We start from the raw sequence: 16,711 nt of genomic DNA, 5'->3' as shown, positions 1-16,711 counted from the left end.
ATTAGGACTAAAACAGCGTCACAGCTCCCTGCTGCGTAAGCAAGAAAGGTGATATGTTTCATCGTGGGGAAAAAAAAAGAAATTGGGAAAAAAACCCCTTCTCGTAGCGGAGCAGCGAAGCAAGCAAATGATGACACAGAAGTTGGAGGAGCCATAAAAACCCCACCGAGGTGTCGTTTGTGAGAAGTGACCTTTTCCCACCAAAGGAGACGAGCAGAAAGGAGACCCGGGTGGCTCCAGAGGGGGTGTAAAAGTCAATGTATTTATTTTAGCTTGCAGAGAGCAGGCTTGATTTTTTTTTTTTTCCCTGGGAGGGGACAGTTCTCTGCTTTTGCAGCCAAGATTTGCAGCAAATGAGGGAAAAGTTAAAAATTTCCCATATGAATCCCCCCAAAAAGCTGCTTTGAATGCAGAGACGGTTCAGCACTCAATCCAGATCATCCCCATTTGGTCACTGTAGCTGGGAAAGTGGAAATGTGATGTGGATTTGCCCCCCCAAAAATCTTGGGATGGGGTGCGAGGTGCGGAACCATCTCTGAAATCCAACCTTAACCACCACGTCCAGCCCACTGGGGTGCTCCGGCAGAGTTTCTCTTGGACAAACTCCTCTTCTTATAATAACTTAACTCTGTAAGGATGCTTGGAAAAGTTATTTGACCCCTTAAAGCAACATTGTAGATGAAGTCTTTTTTTCCCCCTGCCATGGGTTGCCAAAAAATGCCATAAGGATAAATCAAAAGGCTATTCCTACAGCTAAATCCGTCACGGTTTAACCAGACATTTCGTCTTTCCAGCTTATTAACCTGCTGGCTGCAAACACACCACCGTGTTGGCTTTCCAAGAAGACCCCGCGACCCCAAAATAAGCCAGAAAGGGGAAAAAACACCCATAGTTTGACCCAAACCCCTTCAATCCTGGAGACTGCATCAAGAGGGGTTTTAATTTTTGCCAGTCTCTGAAATGAACGTTTTGGGGTGAAATATTTTGTAATGATCATTACTTAGGAAGGCAGGGTAATTAATGCAGGAGTTGGGGGAGTCACGAGCGGTCTGGAGGAGCCCATGGGTGCTGGGGGACACTCACCTGCGGGGTGTCTTGGTAGGGAGGAGGGGGCACTGTCTGGGTGGCCATCATCGTCAGAGCCGGTGCCGGGGAGACATGGTGCATCCTGGGTGGGACTCACATCGAGAACCTGTGGGTGGGAGAAATGTCGCTGGATTAAGCGGGATCTCCCCCTGAAAAGAAATCCCATGGGACAGGAGAAAAAAAGGGACAGAAAGGAGAGGTGACAAGCACCCCAGCACAGTGCTCCACCACCCAGTCCCTGGAAGAAACCCAAGATCATTTGATGACCCTTATCATAATCTGATGATTATTTGAGATTTGTGATTTTGGATAAGGAATGCATCAGGGGTGAAGCGAAGGGGGTTGCTGGCAAGATCTTCCCTGGACAGCAGCCAGGCAAAGGCAGAGTTCTTGGAGATGATGGTTGCCATCAGCAAACCTCATTATATCTTCCCCCTTGTGAACCCTGGTGCACCCAGGCCATTTTCTTTCTACCCCTTATGCCTATAACCGCAGTGCCTAAATGGGGATTCCCATCCCCTTTCCAGTTATTCCTCCTTTTTGGAAGCAGGAAGACAAGTCATAAATGCAAAACTTTCCATTTTCTGCAATTATACAGTAAAAAACCCTGTCTCTCTGCCTTTGGCCACCATGGAGTCACATCCTCATGCACTGCATGCTCAATCCAGAAGGGACATTGAGTATCCAATGTTGAGTTGACCGACATAGTTGACTCCTACATTGCGCTGACCAGCCCAGTTGACTCCTATGTTGAGTTGACCGACCCCATGGCAACTGAATGCACAGAAATGAGGAAAGAGGGTTTAAGCCCTTGCTTGATTTGAACCAGGGAGCAAACTCTGATTTTGACATCCCCTATGGACATCCCTATGGAACCCAGGAGGCAGTCTGAGACATGCCACCCCAAACTCTCTTGAAGTTGCTCTGCTTTCCGTAAATGCATAGTTATTTGGGGGGAAAACAGACTCTTTTTTGGTATCTTCGGGTCCCAAGGAGATGGGGAAAAAGAGGGGCACCAGGAAGGGACAAATTTGTAGAGGAGGTCTTGGCTGGATGCTGTCCCCAAGGATAGAACTGATGGCAGATGTAACCAAAAAGGAACTCTTGGCCCCAGAATGCCCCCTCTCCCATTATTTCACTGCAGCTGTGTGCTTGCTTCAGAAGAAAAGCCAATCATCTTGCTTAAATCCTCAACCCCCCCTGCCCCCGTCCTGAGTCCTCTCTGAGTCTCTAAGCTCTGTGTTAAGCCAACTCACAAAGCCACCTAGCAAAATCTCCCCAGAGCCCTCAGAAGTGCATTTCTCCCTGCAATGACTCATTTTTGTAAAAGATGACATCTCTCGAAGGCTTTGCCCCGTTGTGATGCTCATCAATGCATTGGGGTCCCCACTGACTTCTCATATGGAGAAAGGCCGTGGTGCCATCCCATGAAGAAATGCAAAAAGTTATGTAAAGTCCTCTGATATTGTGAGGGGATCTACCAAAAAATAGTGTCAGTGTCACTTTTGCCATGAAATGGTGACATGCAGGAAGAAACGCTCTTGCACAAGGCAGAGGAACAGGGATACTGATGAGGTCAGTAAAAACCGAGGCACATTTGGGGTCTTCATATCAGTCTACACAGTTTTTTGGGGGAGATTCACAATACTCTGGTCTTCTCCATGAGGTCAACAGTTGCTTGGGGAAAGATTTGTAATATTCTCGTCTTCTCAGTGAGGTCAACAGTTGTTTGGGGGAAGATTCACAATATGCCAGTCTTCTCCATGAGGCTTCAGGCTTTACAGGAACCACCAGGCACCAAGAGCACAAATGCACCATATCCACATGGAAAGCCAAGTACTGTCTGCATGGGATGAACATCAACCATTCTTATTATTCTGCATGAATAATTTTTTTTTTTTTTTTTTACTTTGCAATACTATGGATGATCCATGAATTGAGTATTAAGAGAGCACACCCAAAATCCTGTGCATTGGGAAAGCAGACCGGGGTCCTTGCATGACACAGACCTCTTGCAGCGAGAAGGATATTGCATTTATGGGATTAAAATGATGCTTTTCATCTTTCTTTCCCAACAGCAAAATAGCAGGAGGCAAAATTATCTGCTCCTGAGTGAACTCGCGGCTTAAAATCTTCAGTGTCCGATGTCAAATCTCCGCTTGCAGCTGCAAGCGTGCAAGCATCCACGTCCTCAAGGGGTAACACCAAGGGGAACACCTCCCCACCAGAAATAGCTGCAGCTGGAGAAAAGCAGAATTTAGCACCATGACGGTCTAGACATCTCGGTGGGAAGCTAAAAAAAAGAGATTGCTATTTTGGGAAAAAAAAAAAAAACCCTACTTGGCATCTATTGTTCGTGCCAGGAGTGAGCCTACCTCTATAGTGCGCGGCAATTTATTGTGGGGTGCGAGCTTTTCGGTTGAATATATTCCCAGAAGGTGGCAGTCGGGAGCCCAATTTAATTGCTGAATATCATCTAACCTGCTAAAATCAAGCCATTCGTTGAGGCTTTATGGGCGTTGATTTGTTTGGAGAATAGGACTTACAGCCAAATAAAAAAAAAAAAAAAAAAAAAGGATAAAAATGAGAGACAGCTGTTGCCGATAGTGGTATATTTATCTTGGGGGAAACAAATGCACTCGGGTGCCGTAAATATCCGGGGAAGCGCCTGGCGCTCACGGGAAAAGCCAGACGGGTGTTTCACGCAGGAGCCCCCAGCCATGAATCTCAGGATAACAGTGCAAAGCTGTCAGCCCCATGGATTTATCAGCAGCCAAACGTAGGGAAGGGTCGAAAGCTACTATTTTATGCATTAATCCTTTCTAATTTTTTATGTTTTTTATTTTATGCATTAATCCTCTTTTTTTTTCCCACCTCTGAAATCAATTTAGCTGCATGAGCTCTTGACCATAGGCATCCAGATGACGAAAGGAGCAGAGCATCGCCAAACCCCTGCCAACTGCTTGCAGATCAGCTCAAGGCAATGATCAAATCTTGGGCGAAGAGTGAATTTTGGGGGGCTGGGGCTTGAGGAGGGCAAGAATTGCAGCCAACTCCCGGGGTGTTTACACAGAGGAAAGAAATGGTGAGCAATAAAACCCATAAAGGCTCTTACATTTCCAGAAGTGGCAGTACTTTAGGTTTTGGCAGCGACCTGAAATCAAAGTATCCTAAATTTCCTTATGAAATAAAATTATTTCAGCTATCGCTGAAATATTGCCATTAAGTTGAAAATGTATTTCCCGAAGAGCTTGCATCTACCTAAAAGAGTCTCAAATTTATAGGCTGCATTTTGCCAGCAATATATTACCTCCTCTTTCAAATAAAAATAATTAAAGACTAAGTTGAGAAGTTGGGGGGGGGGGTGTCACTGATGCCTCAAAACATTTAAAAAATCAAAGTATTGCAGACGGTCGTTCAACACTCCCCAGGTGGATATGACCTTGTTGATTAATAAAACAGCCATAAAACTGTATTAGAAATAGAGCTAAATGAAAAAAAAAAAAAAAATCACATTGTTGGACTCCATGTTAGTGTTTTCAGTGGATAATGTTAACATTAGCTTTGCAAGGTGCAACTCTTGTTTCCAAATCAATGGGAAAATGGGGATCATTTTTTCTAGCTCATTCAGCAGCTTCTCCCCTGCAGCAAAACATGCAATTGATAATGGAGGACTCAATGTGAGAAATCAGAAAATCAGCTTTTCAAGCATTTCCTCTTCTCTACCCAAAGTTTCAAAGTTGTTAGAGATACTTGAGGACATTTTCCTGGCCACAGGAAGGTATTTTTCTGTATGAAGGGAAGATTGCCTTTTCTAAAGGGTATTTTTTTTTTTTAAGATTTGCAATGACGCTGTGTTAGTCATGCTCTCTCCACAGCAGGTTGCAAGTTTTTTTATGCCTCCATCTTCATGGAGGGCTTGTGCATGATGAAGTTTATGATATATGCATTCATTATATGCATATATCTAAGTTAAAATGAAGAAATATAGCTGAGGGGGAAGGGAGAGGCACCTCCAGAGGATGATACATCTTGCTCTGAACCGCCAGTGAGGACAGGTTCACCCTCGGCGGGTGATGCCAACTCTTCATTGGTCATAAAGTGAATCGAGAGTGACCCTCTTGCTCTTGAACATCTCATTTCTATCTGCCAACCTTTGCCCTTTTTGTTTTTACCAAAATTCACCCATTACTCTGAAAGATGAACACTAGGCTTTCACAAGCTATTAAAGGAACCCCCTTATGCCACCCTGAGCTCATTAAAAATAAACCAAATGCTTTTAAATGGTTGAAAATGGGGAAGAATCCCATTTTTCAAGACATCACCCATTCTTGGTCATTCCTCACATTCAAGTTGCTTCCAAGTGGGCTTGCATGATGCCTCATCTGAGGATATCAGGAGCATTTGTGCAAGAAATACCACTGCACCATGAAAGATTTTTAATTTTTTTAGGAATATTTGGTAGCCAAATTTCCTCTATCCAAACCCAGGAGGGTTTTTGCACTGGGAGCATCTTTTGCTCTCAGCCAAGATGCTGGTTCCCTAAATGCTGGCCTTTGTAACCTTCCTAGCATCCAGTTATCAGGTTATTTCCCAATAAAAAAGGATGAATCGAGTCTGTGCTTCTGCTACAACCACGGGCTAAAGCAGATGGAGATTTGATATTTCTGCAGGATAAACCCTGGACCAGAGCAAACTCCTTTTCTATTTTTCTCCTAAAAAAGCTCTGGGTCAATGCATAAGCACTTCAGTAAAAGGGAGAGGGAAACACCATGTCAGACAATGCCAAAAACCTCTTGCCAAGCACCGGTTTGGTTTGTCACCGGATGGGACATCTCCCCTGGGTGCAGGGGAAAACAGCATTTATTTATTTAATATTCGCATTTATTTATTTAATATTCGCAAATCCTCCTCCCAACTCCAGCTCCACAGAAAGGGGGGAGCTGCCACAATGAATTTCCGATGAGAACAACAATTACCACTAAATATTTCTCTCCTTTCCAAAGATACCCAACCCTAAAAGGCTCCAGGGATATCTCTGCAACATAAACACAAGAATAAAACCTGCAAGAGCCAGTCAGAGCTTTAGTAGACAAGGTTAATGTACCTTGAACAGCAGCATTAAACAACTTTGTTCTTTTTTTTTAAGTGAAGAGCTGAGATACCTACATACATTTTAAAGTGTTATTTTTATAGAGGGACACCATTAAAGCACCTTCCAAAACAAAATGGCACAGGGAAACATCAAAGAAGCTCCTTCAAAGTAACCTGAAAATACTTGCATTTTGTGCAATCCAGCCCCCGGCCCAACAAAAGTTCCCAAAAGAGCAAATTGTGAATTTTTTCAGAGGGCAAATCAAAAAGCTTTGAAGTGAAACGTAGCTGTGGAACTGAAAAAATCTGCAAATTTCCTCTTGCCGGACACAAATTTCCAGGAAAAGTTTCTGATAGCCTTGAGAGTGCTTGCAAAAAATAGGGACTGGATTAATTTTCCAACAGTTCTTCACTGCAAGCAACTAACTGTGAATAACTTATGATCAAAATCTTGCCCAATGCTTTCAAACCTTGCCTTGTGCTCTTTGTTTTCAATTGCAACCTGCTAATCCCATGAGAGAGGAATCACTGAGCACCCACTTTTCCATCGTGCAAACACCAAATCTCAATCCCACGCCAGTCTTGCTATGGGAAGGTCCCAGCCCCAAGGTCCCAGCCAGGTTCAGAGGAGCTTCCTGGAGGACAGTAAATATACATGATGAGTTTTGGAGAGATGGGCTGGAAGAAGAGGCTTAAGTATGGGTCTGAGATGAACAAGGTGCTGGGAAAATGGGAGATTTGGGGTTTTTACACATCTTCTGTCCCACCAGCAAAGGCGACATCAGAGCTGTTGCTTTGCGGATGGGCAGCCAAGAAGAAACATACTCAAAACCAGTCTTGCTCAGCAAAAAATTAACCATCAGCCACGTTATTCCATCCCAAACTGACAACTGCAGTCCTTCACCAACTTCTCAGCCAGCGCAAGTATTGCAAACTGCAAATCAGACCAACACCAGTGCAAAACCCACCCACAACCTCAAAGTAGACGTGTGCCAACAATTCCAGCAAAGATCCCACCACAAACTATGTAATGACTTTTTGCAACTGTTGCTGCAGCCCATAAACACCCCATGAGCAACACTGCAAATTTTAATAATGCCTTTTTGGGGTGTTTATTTTGCAAATCAAAACCCACAGGCTTCATGCAAATCTCCCAACACCTGCATGAGTAATTGCACCAGGTAAACACAAATAGAAACCTGCTTTTTCATGGGCTTGCAGAAATTGGTCTAAATGAAAACCTGCTTTTTGATGGGCTTGCAGAAATTGGGGTAAAAGCAGCAGACCTAACCCAACTGCAGAAACATGGGCGAGATGTGCATGGGAGTGTGCAAAGATTTCCCCTCTCGTGGGAAAGCCCCGAAAACAGAGCAATGCCGCAGCACACCTAATAAAACCCTCTCCTCCCTTAAATCTGCCTCATTTCTTGCTAAATCCTGCTATCACGCTTGCAAATTTTCCCTTTGGGAGAGGGAAAGAAATCCCTCTGGAGCCGGCTGTTTTCCTCTTTCCCATATGGCAGATAAATCAGAGCTCCTGACTCGCTGAGTTTCCGCTTCACATCCCTCTCTTGCAGCCCTCTGACTCCTTCTGGTCTTACCTCCCCCCGGAATTTCCTTTTAAAATGCAAAATTCCCAATGAGAAATGACTCTACAAACCAGAAGCCAAAAATAAGATTTTCCTTCCTGGTATCAGCAGAGAGTTGTCCCCATCCAAGCCCTGAGACAAGACACCAAAGACTGCGATGTGAGCTGCTAGATTAATTGCCTCGATTTAAATATCTCTCATTTGCCCATTTGAAAGCAATTTTTTCCCCATATTTCCAGCCTCAATGACAAAAGAGAGATCTGAGATGTGACACGGTGATTTATACAAGCTCTACCTAGCTAGGGAGTTACAAATAGTTTTGAAGTCCTTTAATTACGCTATCTTCTCCATTTACTCTGAATGGTAGACCCTAAGATATGTTCAGCCTGCTCTGAATTCAACACAATGAGAAAATTGGGGACAAAAAAGGACTGGGAAGTTTTTATGGTGTCAGACAGATGTGCCAATTTTTTTTGCAACTTTTTTTGCACAGTGATGAAAGGTACAACCTGGCCTCTGAGGTGCATCTCTGTGGACGTACAGGCTTCAGGAGGAGGAAAGCCGACATGATTTTGTGCCTGCAAAGTGGGGGGACCCACATACAAGGTGGAAAAGGCTAAAGGGAACCAAGTTATTTCTCAGAAGATGTCTTCAGGATAGATAATTTCTATCATTAACCACTTAGAGCAATGCCAGCCTTCTGTTCCAGAAGGTAATTAGGTGGATACCCATCACCACGTCTTTCTGCATCTTTAGTGGGAGGTGTCTGGACCTTGTTGGCACAATTTGCTGAATAGGTTGGGTTTGGTCTTCTTGCTGGAGATGCTTCCCAGGCCAGGTTGCACTTGCGTCCTCCACAGACACGTGCTCAGTTTCCTCCAAGGGGAACAACTCAATGTGCCCAAAGTACATCAGAGGGCACCGAGCCCTTTCACACAAGCACCGGGTGACTCACATCAAAATACTGATTGGAAAGAAGGCATCAAGGCAGAGAGGATCTCCCCAAAAAGAGGTGATCCTAAGCCCCCACAGACCCCCCAGAGAAGTCATTTCAAAGTGAACCCAATCTGTAGCTTTATTAGAAAGGGGGCAAAACCAGACTAATGAGAAATTCAGCTGCTTCATCACATCCTTAATCCTGTTTTTTTGGCTGAGGGAAGGTCACCAGCAAGAATCAGTGCTGGAAGGGCAGCCTAAGGGAAATAATCCTGCCGTTATTGGCTGCTGTTTATTAAAAGGGACCTTCAGAGAAGGCAAGACTCAAGAGAAAAGACTCAAAGAAAAGATGCTGTGCTGCACTGTGGACCAAAAGAAGCTTTTGCGTTTTCCCCTGACATGCCCCCACCCTAAATATCACTGGTTTAGGAAGAAATCAGGCACTTCTTCAGGATATTTGCACAAATTGAAGGCGGCCCCTCCATTTTCAGTGACCAAAGATTTCTCTTTGCTCCTTTAGGAGGAAAGTTGCAGCCAATGGGGTTTTATTTTCTTTGTCACCTGCTGGGTGCCTACAGTTTTGGCACAGATCAAGCACATTTGTCACTCTGTCAAGCCCTAATTTTAGCAGTCAGGGTTGACTAAAGGACTGTGAGACCCTTGGTTTCATGTACATCTTATTTTAAGCTCCATGTTTCAGTTATTTTTAGCTGGTGACCATTTCTCCACATCCTACTGATGTGCCAAAATTTTGTAGTGATAGCAACCCATATTTCAGGGTATTTTTACAAAAATATATCTGTGTTTTCCTCCAGGCTGGCCATGGCTTGTAGGGCTCATAACAACATGTTTTTAATACTTGAGCTTTAAAGCAAGATTCTCTGCACAGCCTGATTTCTAAAAAACCAAAGCAAAACACAGCAAAAAACTATAAATCCCCGCTAAATGCTCACTGCATTTAGGGAAGGGGTGATATAATTCGGCTGTACCTGAAAAGAGCAGAAATTCCCCCAAATAAAGCCCCACCAAGGTCACGACTCACCACATCCTGCTCAATTAATACATATAATGGTGCAATTAATACATATAATTGCCTAATTAATATAAAGCAAAGCAGCCTTACCGTTTGGGGGGTGCTCGGGGAGCCGCTGCCCTGCAAGCGTCCTCCCGCCACCCCGAAAACAAGATTTTCTGGGTAGGGATCACAACCTGGGAAAGCAAAGGATGAAATATTTGAATATTGAGAGAAAATGAAACGAGATGGTGAAATATTAAGCAGAGGATGAAGCTTTCTGCACTAGGGAAGGTCTTCTGGCAGTGTCAGAGAAGCCATGGTGGGCAAGTCCACTCTTAATGCACTTTTTTTGTAGTATAGTGGGGAAAATAGGAGGAATCAAGGAAAACTTAGGTGGGGATATCCCCTTGGAGGTGAAAGCAGGGCTGATGGCTGAGCTAGATCAGACCCCCAGGGTTTTGCCCGTGCAGGTTTGGACATCTCCATGGAAGGACAAAAAATAAATCAGATTTATAGAGGTCGAACCAAGATGTGTCCAGAAAATGAAGGCGTGCTCGTTGCTGGTCTATCCGCAAAGGATGAAAGGCAATGCAGTCCCGTCCTGCCCTTTTCGGCTCCTGGAGGGCAGCAAATCCCCGGGACAGGATCTCACTGAGGTTTAGCGGTACAATCCAGGTCTGAAAAGGAGAAAAAAGGAAAAAAGCAATGAAACAGCATTGCTGTTGGCCATGCTCCCCTTTCGCGCTGGCTGTTGCCACCCCCCTGGTTAATTACAATCTTTGCTTGAGTGTAAAAGTGCTTTTACACTTGGGCTCAGATAGCACAAACTATGGAAGAGCCATTAACTCAAAAACAGGGGAGTTCCCAGCTGTTATTTAATAAGGAAAAGTCCACACAGATGTTAGAGATGATGCTGCATCTACCAAGGATCTGGCCTTTATGGAGGCTGTGGTTGGAATGTGTAGACCCATCTAAACAAATCCAGTGGAAAAACAAAGATGGGCTGAGCAAGGATCAGCATGGCCACAGGGGTGTTTTGTGTCTGACTGCAAAAAAAAGGAATAAAAGAGAGAAAGTTCCCCAGATCTCTGAATATACATCACTTCTATCGAGCCCCTCAGATCTCCATTATACATCTGATAAATGTCCCTTGATATACATCACCTCCAGATATTACCTCTATGTTAGGTGATAAACATCACCTGAGATCTCCGATATATGTCTGATATATCTACCTTGATATATATCACCTGGTAGTGAGCTCCTCAGATCTCCAATATATGTCTGATATATGTCCCTTGATACACATAATCTCTGTTGAGCTCCTCAGATCTTCAGTATACATCTGATATATCTACCTTGATATACATCACCTCTAGACAGCTCCTCACCAATATACATCTGACATATACATCTCTGATATATGTCACCTGACTGGAGCTCCTCAAATCTCCATTATATATCTGATACATCTAGCATGATATACGTCACCTCTAGAGAACTCCTCAGATCTTCAATATACATCTGATATATCTGCCTTGATATATGTAACCCGGTACAGAGCTCCTCAGATTGCTGATATATGTCTAGTGTGTATATATATATATACACACACACCCCCTTTGGTCTGCTGAGCTGCTCAGATTCAATTGTACATCTGATATATGCACCTCTAGATACATATCACCTCCAGAGAGTTCCTCAAGATCCCCAATATATACGTGATATATCTACTACGATACACACCACCTCCAGAGAGCTCCTCAGATCAGCAAGGCACACCTGAGGGATGCGTCTCCGCTGTATGTCACCTCGCATGGTGAGGCCATATGGGAGATCTATGAGAATCATTTCCCCTGGTTCTACTTCCATCCCAAAGCCCTTGCAATAATAACACTTGCATTTTTGTGCCCTCACAGCCTGTATCCATCATCGCAGCCAGGCGTATGGGTCCAAAAGACAGGCATATGGGGAAGCTTGCATAGGAAGTACCATTTCTGGAAACCTGGACATCACCGAGGCCATTGCCCAAGGAGAGATATGGAAACAACTGGGTGATTCCAGGGCAAAATGGGGAAGAAACCCCCAAGCATGGAAAACTTGGTGAAAGGGGCGAAAGGTCCAGATGCCTCTTGAGTTCTCAGGCAAGCGTAGGTCCTGCTGAGACATATAGAGACCTAATCTATGTTATGTTAAGTGCTCAGAAGGGGCTCGAGTCCGAAACTCTTCCACTGCAGCAGCAGCTGAAATATTAAGGATATTTATGATCAAGAATAAAAAAACCCTACGGGCTTGTGCCTTGGAGCATGCACAGGCTGATGCCAAATACACATCGAGGACCCAGGACTTGATTTGCATTAGATTTGTCCTGACAGCGTGATGAAAAAGCTCATGTTTCTGAGCAATCCTTCATCCCCGTAAAGACTTTTTTCCATCCCGTGGGAGAGACTTTTGTCATCTGGGCTTGCCTTGTGAACAAAACATAAAGACTGGAGGAAAAGGAGCAGATAAATAAGGCTCTGCCAGTGCTAAAAAAGCTCTGGTAGGCTGATTTTCATCCTTGGAGGTGATTAGGACTGAGGTCTTGGATGCTGCATGCATGTAGGACAAAAATACGGGCTTGTGCAGCTTCTGCACAAAAGATGCCATTTTTGTCCCCATCACGAAGAGCACCAAGAGCCAACCCCACCGGGGACATCTCCCTGAACACCCTTGCAGAGGGAGATAAGTCTTTTTGTGCCAGCACACCCTTCTAGCAACTTCAAAAGGCATCCTTTGAAGTTTAGCAGAGGCCTTTGAAGTCCTCCCGATGCGAAAGGCAACGGAGGAGATCCCTCCTTCAATATGCTCCACCACGGGCAACGCAAGCCAGCAAGATACATGGTGTCCCGGACACTCATGGTTGCATAGAGCAGCTGCCCAAGGGTCATAAATAAGACACCATTTATGACAAGCCATCAATCCCCCCAAATGCCCTAATCAATCCCCCAAAATGCCCTAAATCCTGATCTACTTGACCTGAATAACATCCAACAGCAGAGATGAGAACCCAGCATCCCGGGACCTCAGCATGTACCCAGGTTGCAAAAAGCCAAGGGCAACCCTCTTAATAAAGATTTAATTAAGTGCAAGGCAATGCTAATAAAGCTGACATTTTGCAAAAAAAAAAAAAAAATCCAGGGTTTTTGCAAAAAGTCTAGGATTTTAAAGTAAGAAGTCTTTTCCTGTCGTGTTGCCTTGTTTCCAATGTGAGCAGATCATGATGCTTCCAGCCTTATTACATAAATGCTGTTTAATTGTGACTATGATTTTTTTAACATATTTAATACCAGATCCTCTGACTTAAGTGGAAACAATGAATGGTGAAAAGTCCTTAACAACGCTGCTCGGTTTTGCTGAATTATTTTTATACCCCATGCTACGCCCAGGAGCAAGCTGTACTGACCCCAAACTCTACACCCATGGGGACAACCAAAGAAACCCCATATACACGAAAAATAGTAGAAAGGCAGAAATCAAAGCTCAAATTTCAGTTTAACTCTTTAAGGAGCTCCAAGGGCCGATCATGACTCTCCAAGCACTTTGGCAACACCCACTGCCATCTGCAATGAGGACCATTGCAATAAAAACCTTTGATTTGTTGTTTTTTTTCCCTCCATGGTGCAATTTCTGTAGCATCCTCAGGGTCTGAGTAAGGGCTGGGGCTGGATCTTGGGGATGCTCAAAGGTGCAAGAGCAATATTGTATTTTCATCCTTCTACCTTCCCAGTCCCACAAGGTAAACCTGATGATGCACTAACCTCATCCTTACTCAAAGAGAGTGAAAAGATGCAAGACATGCCCATACGCACGCAATATTTCTCTATTTCTGCAAAAGCAAGGCCGTTTCACCACAAAACACGGTCCAAGAGAGACGAGTCCATTGATGGAGCCCCGCTATAGGCGATTTGCATTATCCAAAGGGGGTATGTATGTAAATATTAGACCCCCACCCACCCCTGGACATGCACATGTGCGCACATCTGGGCCCAGGGAACAAAAGCGGCCTCGCTATGCCGTGTCAATAAATAATGGAAAGTCAAAGTGTCCTGCAGAAGCGGCACCATACTGTTCGGCCTCGGGCGAGACGAAGGAAAATTCGGTACCCATGAGGTCTGGAACAGTGGGATTAATAACACATCAATTTTAATGCAGGGTAGGTTGTGGTTTTTTTTTTTTCCTTTTCCTTTTTTTTTTTTCTGCTTCACAAACAGCAAAGTGAATGTTTGAGCATCTCGGCGGGGGGTTAATGAGGACTCTGATTAGTTATTCAGATTTGCCGATGCTGCCTCCATCCATCCTCGGATCGGGGAATAACGGGAAAGGGTTTGCAGAAAAAGCTCTTAAAGACGACCTGCTTGGCTTTCACAGCTTAGGCGGACACAGGTTTCGGGAGGTTCATGCTGCAGGGGTTCCCAAAACTGAAATCCTAGGGCTAGCTTTGGGGTGGAAAAGCACATTTTCCCACCATTTGGGAGGGATGTGAAAAGCTGCTGCATGTTGGGCCACACTGATTCCTATAACGTCTCAAGGGAGAATATACAGATTTGTGGTTTTTTTCATGGGAAAAACAAATTTTTGGGTGCCTTTAATAAAATTTGTGTGCAGTTATGGTCAGAGGTACATGACCAAAAATGATGGATGCATGGATGAACAGATGCAAGGACAAACAGATGCAAGAATGCACAGATGAACAGATGCATGGATGCAAGGATGGAAGGAAGGATCGACCACCCTGTAAGCCACCACTGGGCTGCAAAAATGCAACATCTTCCACTGTTGCAGTATTTTACACAGCATCCCATAAAAATCTAATAGAGTGCCTTATGTTCTTGCACAAAAGGAGCTCACCTATTTGCTCCTTGGCCCAGAAGTATTTTAAGCACGTTGAGCTCACCCACTGCTGGTGTATTTTGTTGTTTATTTCCAGATTTAGGCTTTTGTTCTTCACCTGCATCAAAAAAAAAGGCAACCTGAGAAAATAGATGGCAGGTATCCGAAATGAAGCTGCAAAAAGGCTTAAAGGATCAAGCCAGAGCAGCGTTTCATGGCACTCCAAAGGGGGCTCATCGAAAAAACTAGGCATTATTTTAGGATTCACTTTAAGATTCATTATTTCTTCATCAAGAATAAATATTTTAAGGATGGACGGGGTGGTGACAGCACTCTCTCAATGGTGAATTCACCCCAGCATTGAACGTCAGCACTTTATTTCTAGTTGGGTCTAGAGACCCAGTTGGCTCTTGCTTTGAGCATCACTCAACTTAGCAAAACAACGTTCAACAGGGTTTTTTGGGCGTAAACTCCCCAGTATTCCTGTCATTCCCCACACCCCTGCCAGGATCTCAAAAGAAAGACAAACTGGAGTTATCTATCCGATTTTGCCAATGCTGGGGCTCTCCATCCCAAACAGGCTCTTTTCCCCGGGACTGTCTCCATATGCTTCATCTCCGTTTTAAACGGCGTGTTAATTGTTCTGAATTAACAGCTCCAGCTGGAGGAGCAAACAAGCAATTTGCAACCTTAAGATAACGCCCAACTTATCTCAAGTGATTTAAGTTGGGGTTTTTTTGAGGGGGAATCAATCTTGCCTTTCTGGTTGCGAATTCACCGCTCAGAGCTTGGCTAAAATTACATCACCGAGACAATTAATGCACCCATTTAGCAGAAGTGGCTATTAGCACGTAGCCACAGGAGGAGGTGGGATGGTAGGACAAAAAGAAGAAATAAGAAATCTCCACATTTGGCTTTACTTTAGAGACAGGAGAAATATGATCTGTCCTCTTCACTGCCAGGCAACCGAATGATTGCAGTAGGGCTCATGAATATTTTCTCCCCAACACACTTTTTTCGTATTACATTTACATTCTGTTTCAAAATATTCACGTTCTCAAAAAAAAAAAAATCTTTCAAGCTTTACCTCTCTGCCCTCTTTCATCTCTTTTTCCCTTTTCTTTTTTCATTTGCTGCTAGATAGAAGAGGTGAAAAAGAACGACCACGCTGAGTATTTGTTTACAAGTCTGGATCTTCAACACTGATAGATTTTTTTTTTAAATTGGCATTTTCACCATTTTAAATCCTTTCTAATATCACCCAAAGTGTGGGATTCAAGAAGCAAAGTCCATCCCCATCTCCCCACCCTGTCACACCTGGTTTCAGAGGAAGCAACAGTGCTGGCAGTGAAAAGGACTCTACAGAAATGTTATTTCTCCTATTGGAATGCATAACTGCTTCGCAAATGCAAAAAAAAGTTTTCTATGATTATGACCAAGTGTCTGCTGCTAAATCAAGTGGAAGCTCCTCTTGCTACCCCAGCCAAGGTTGAGTTGGGGTAGCAATGGTCAATGTCCATTGGCCCCCAAGAGCATCAAGGTAGGGTCCCATCAGATGACCAATGTTGTGGATGGAGTCATGGTCCTCCAACAAGGTCTTCTGCTGAAGTCGGAACAGTTCATGTCTGTTTTACAGGGAAAAAGGGGTTTAATTGTGCCCTGAAGACACTAAGAAGGGACATCAAAATGCAATGATGCATCCTTCTCCAATGCTGGGAGGCACCTCCAAAATACAGACCTAACATTGAAGGCCATGGGCAACGCTGCTGGGACTCGGGCAGCCTTGGATGCCTGGATCCCCGGGGCCCAGCCACGCTACCTGACGACCTCCTGGTTCACGTATAAAGTAAAAGGAGAAGTGATAAATCACTTTGGCACCTTCCCTGGGCATGGCAGCCCTCGATAAAAGACCAAAATTCAAGGGAGGCAGCCTGATACCACACTATTCCCAGCACACCCTGTTACACAGATTAATCCTTCTTGATGGAGAATTACAATTAGGGCTCCATCTTAAGGAGATATCAGCAATCAGATACCTTATCAAATGCCACCTCAATTATTCAAATAATCCCTGGCTCTTAGATTTAGGTGCTGTTTAGGGAAAGCAGTCCGATTAATGT

General features: G+C 44.2%; 1 protein-coding gene across 1 annotated transcript in view; it reads right to left on the bottom strand.

The window, feature by feature from the left end:
* The window catches only part of PKNOX2 (PBX/knotted 1 homeobox 2), an 86,800-nt gene that overhangs the window by 25,330 nt on the left and 44,759 nt on the right, over positions 1 to 16,711 (bottom strand). Inside the window, exons 2-4 of the mRNA XM_069788312.1 lie at positions 10,245 to 10,396; positions 9,828 to 9,913; positions 1,084 to 1,192 (exon numbers count right to left, since the gene is read on the bottom strand). Coding sequence (XP_069644413.1) covers positions 1,084 to 1,167 — 84 coding nt within the window. The 5' untranslated portion in view covers positions 1,168 to 1,192; positions 9,828 to 9,913; positions 10,245 to 10,396. The remainder of the gene's footprint in view (positions 1 to 1,083; positions 1,193 to 9,827; positions 9,914 to 10,244; positions 10,397 to 16,711) is intronic.

Source organism: Haliaeetus albicilla, chromosome 7 (genome assembly GCF_947461875.1).
Source record: "Haliaeetus albicilla chromosome 7, bHalAlb1.1, whole genome shotgun sequence".
Lineage (NCBI taxonomy): Eukaryota > Metazoa > Chordata > Aves > Accipitriformes > Accipitridae > Haliaeetus > Haliaeetus albicilla.
Note: the sequence above shows the minus strand (reverse complement) of the source record. Positions and strands in the feature narration are given on the sequence as shown.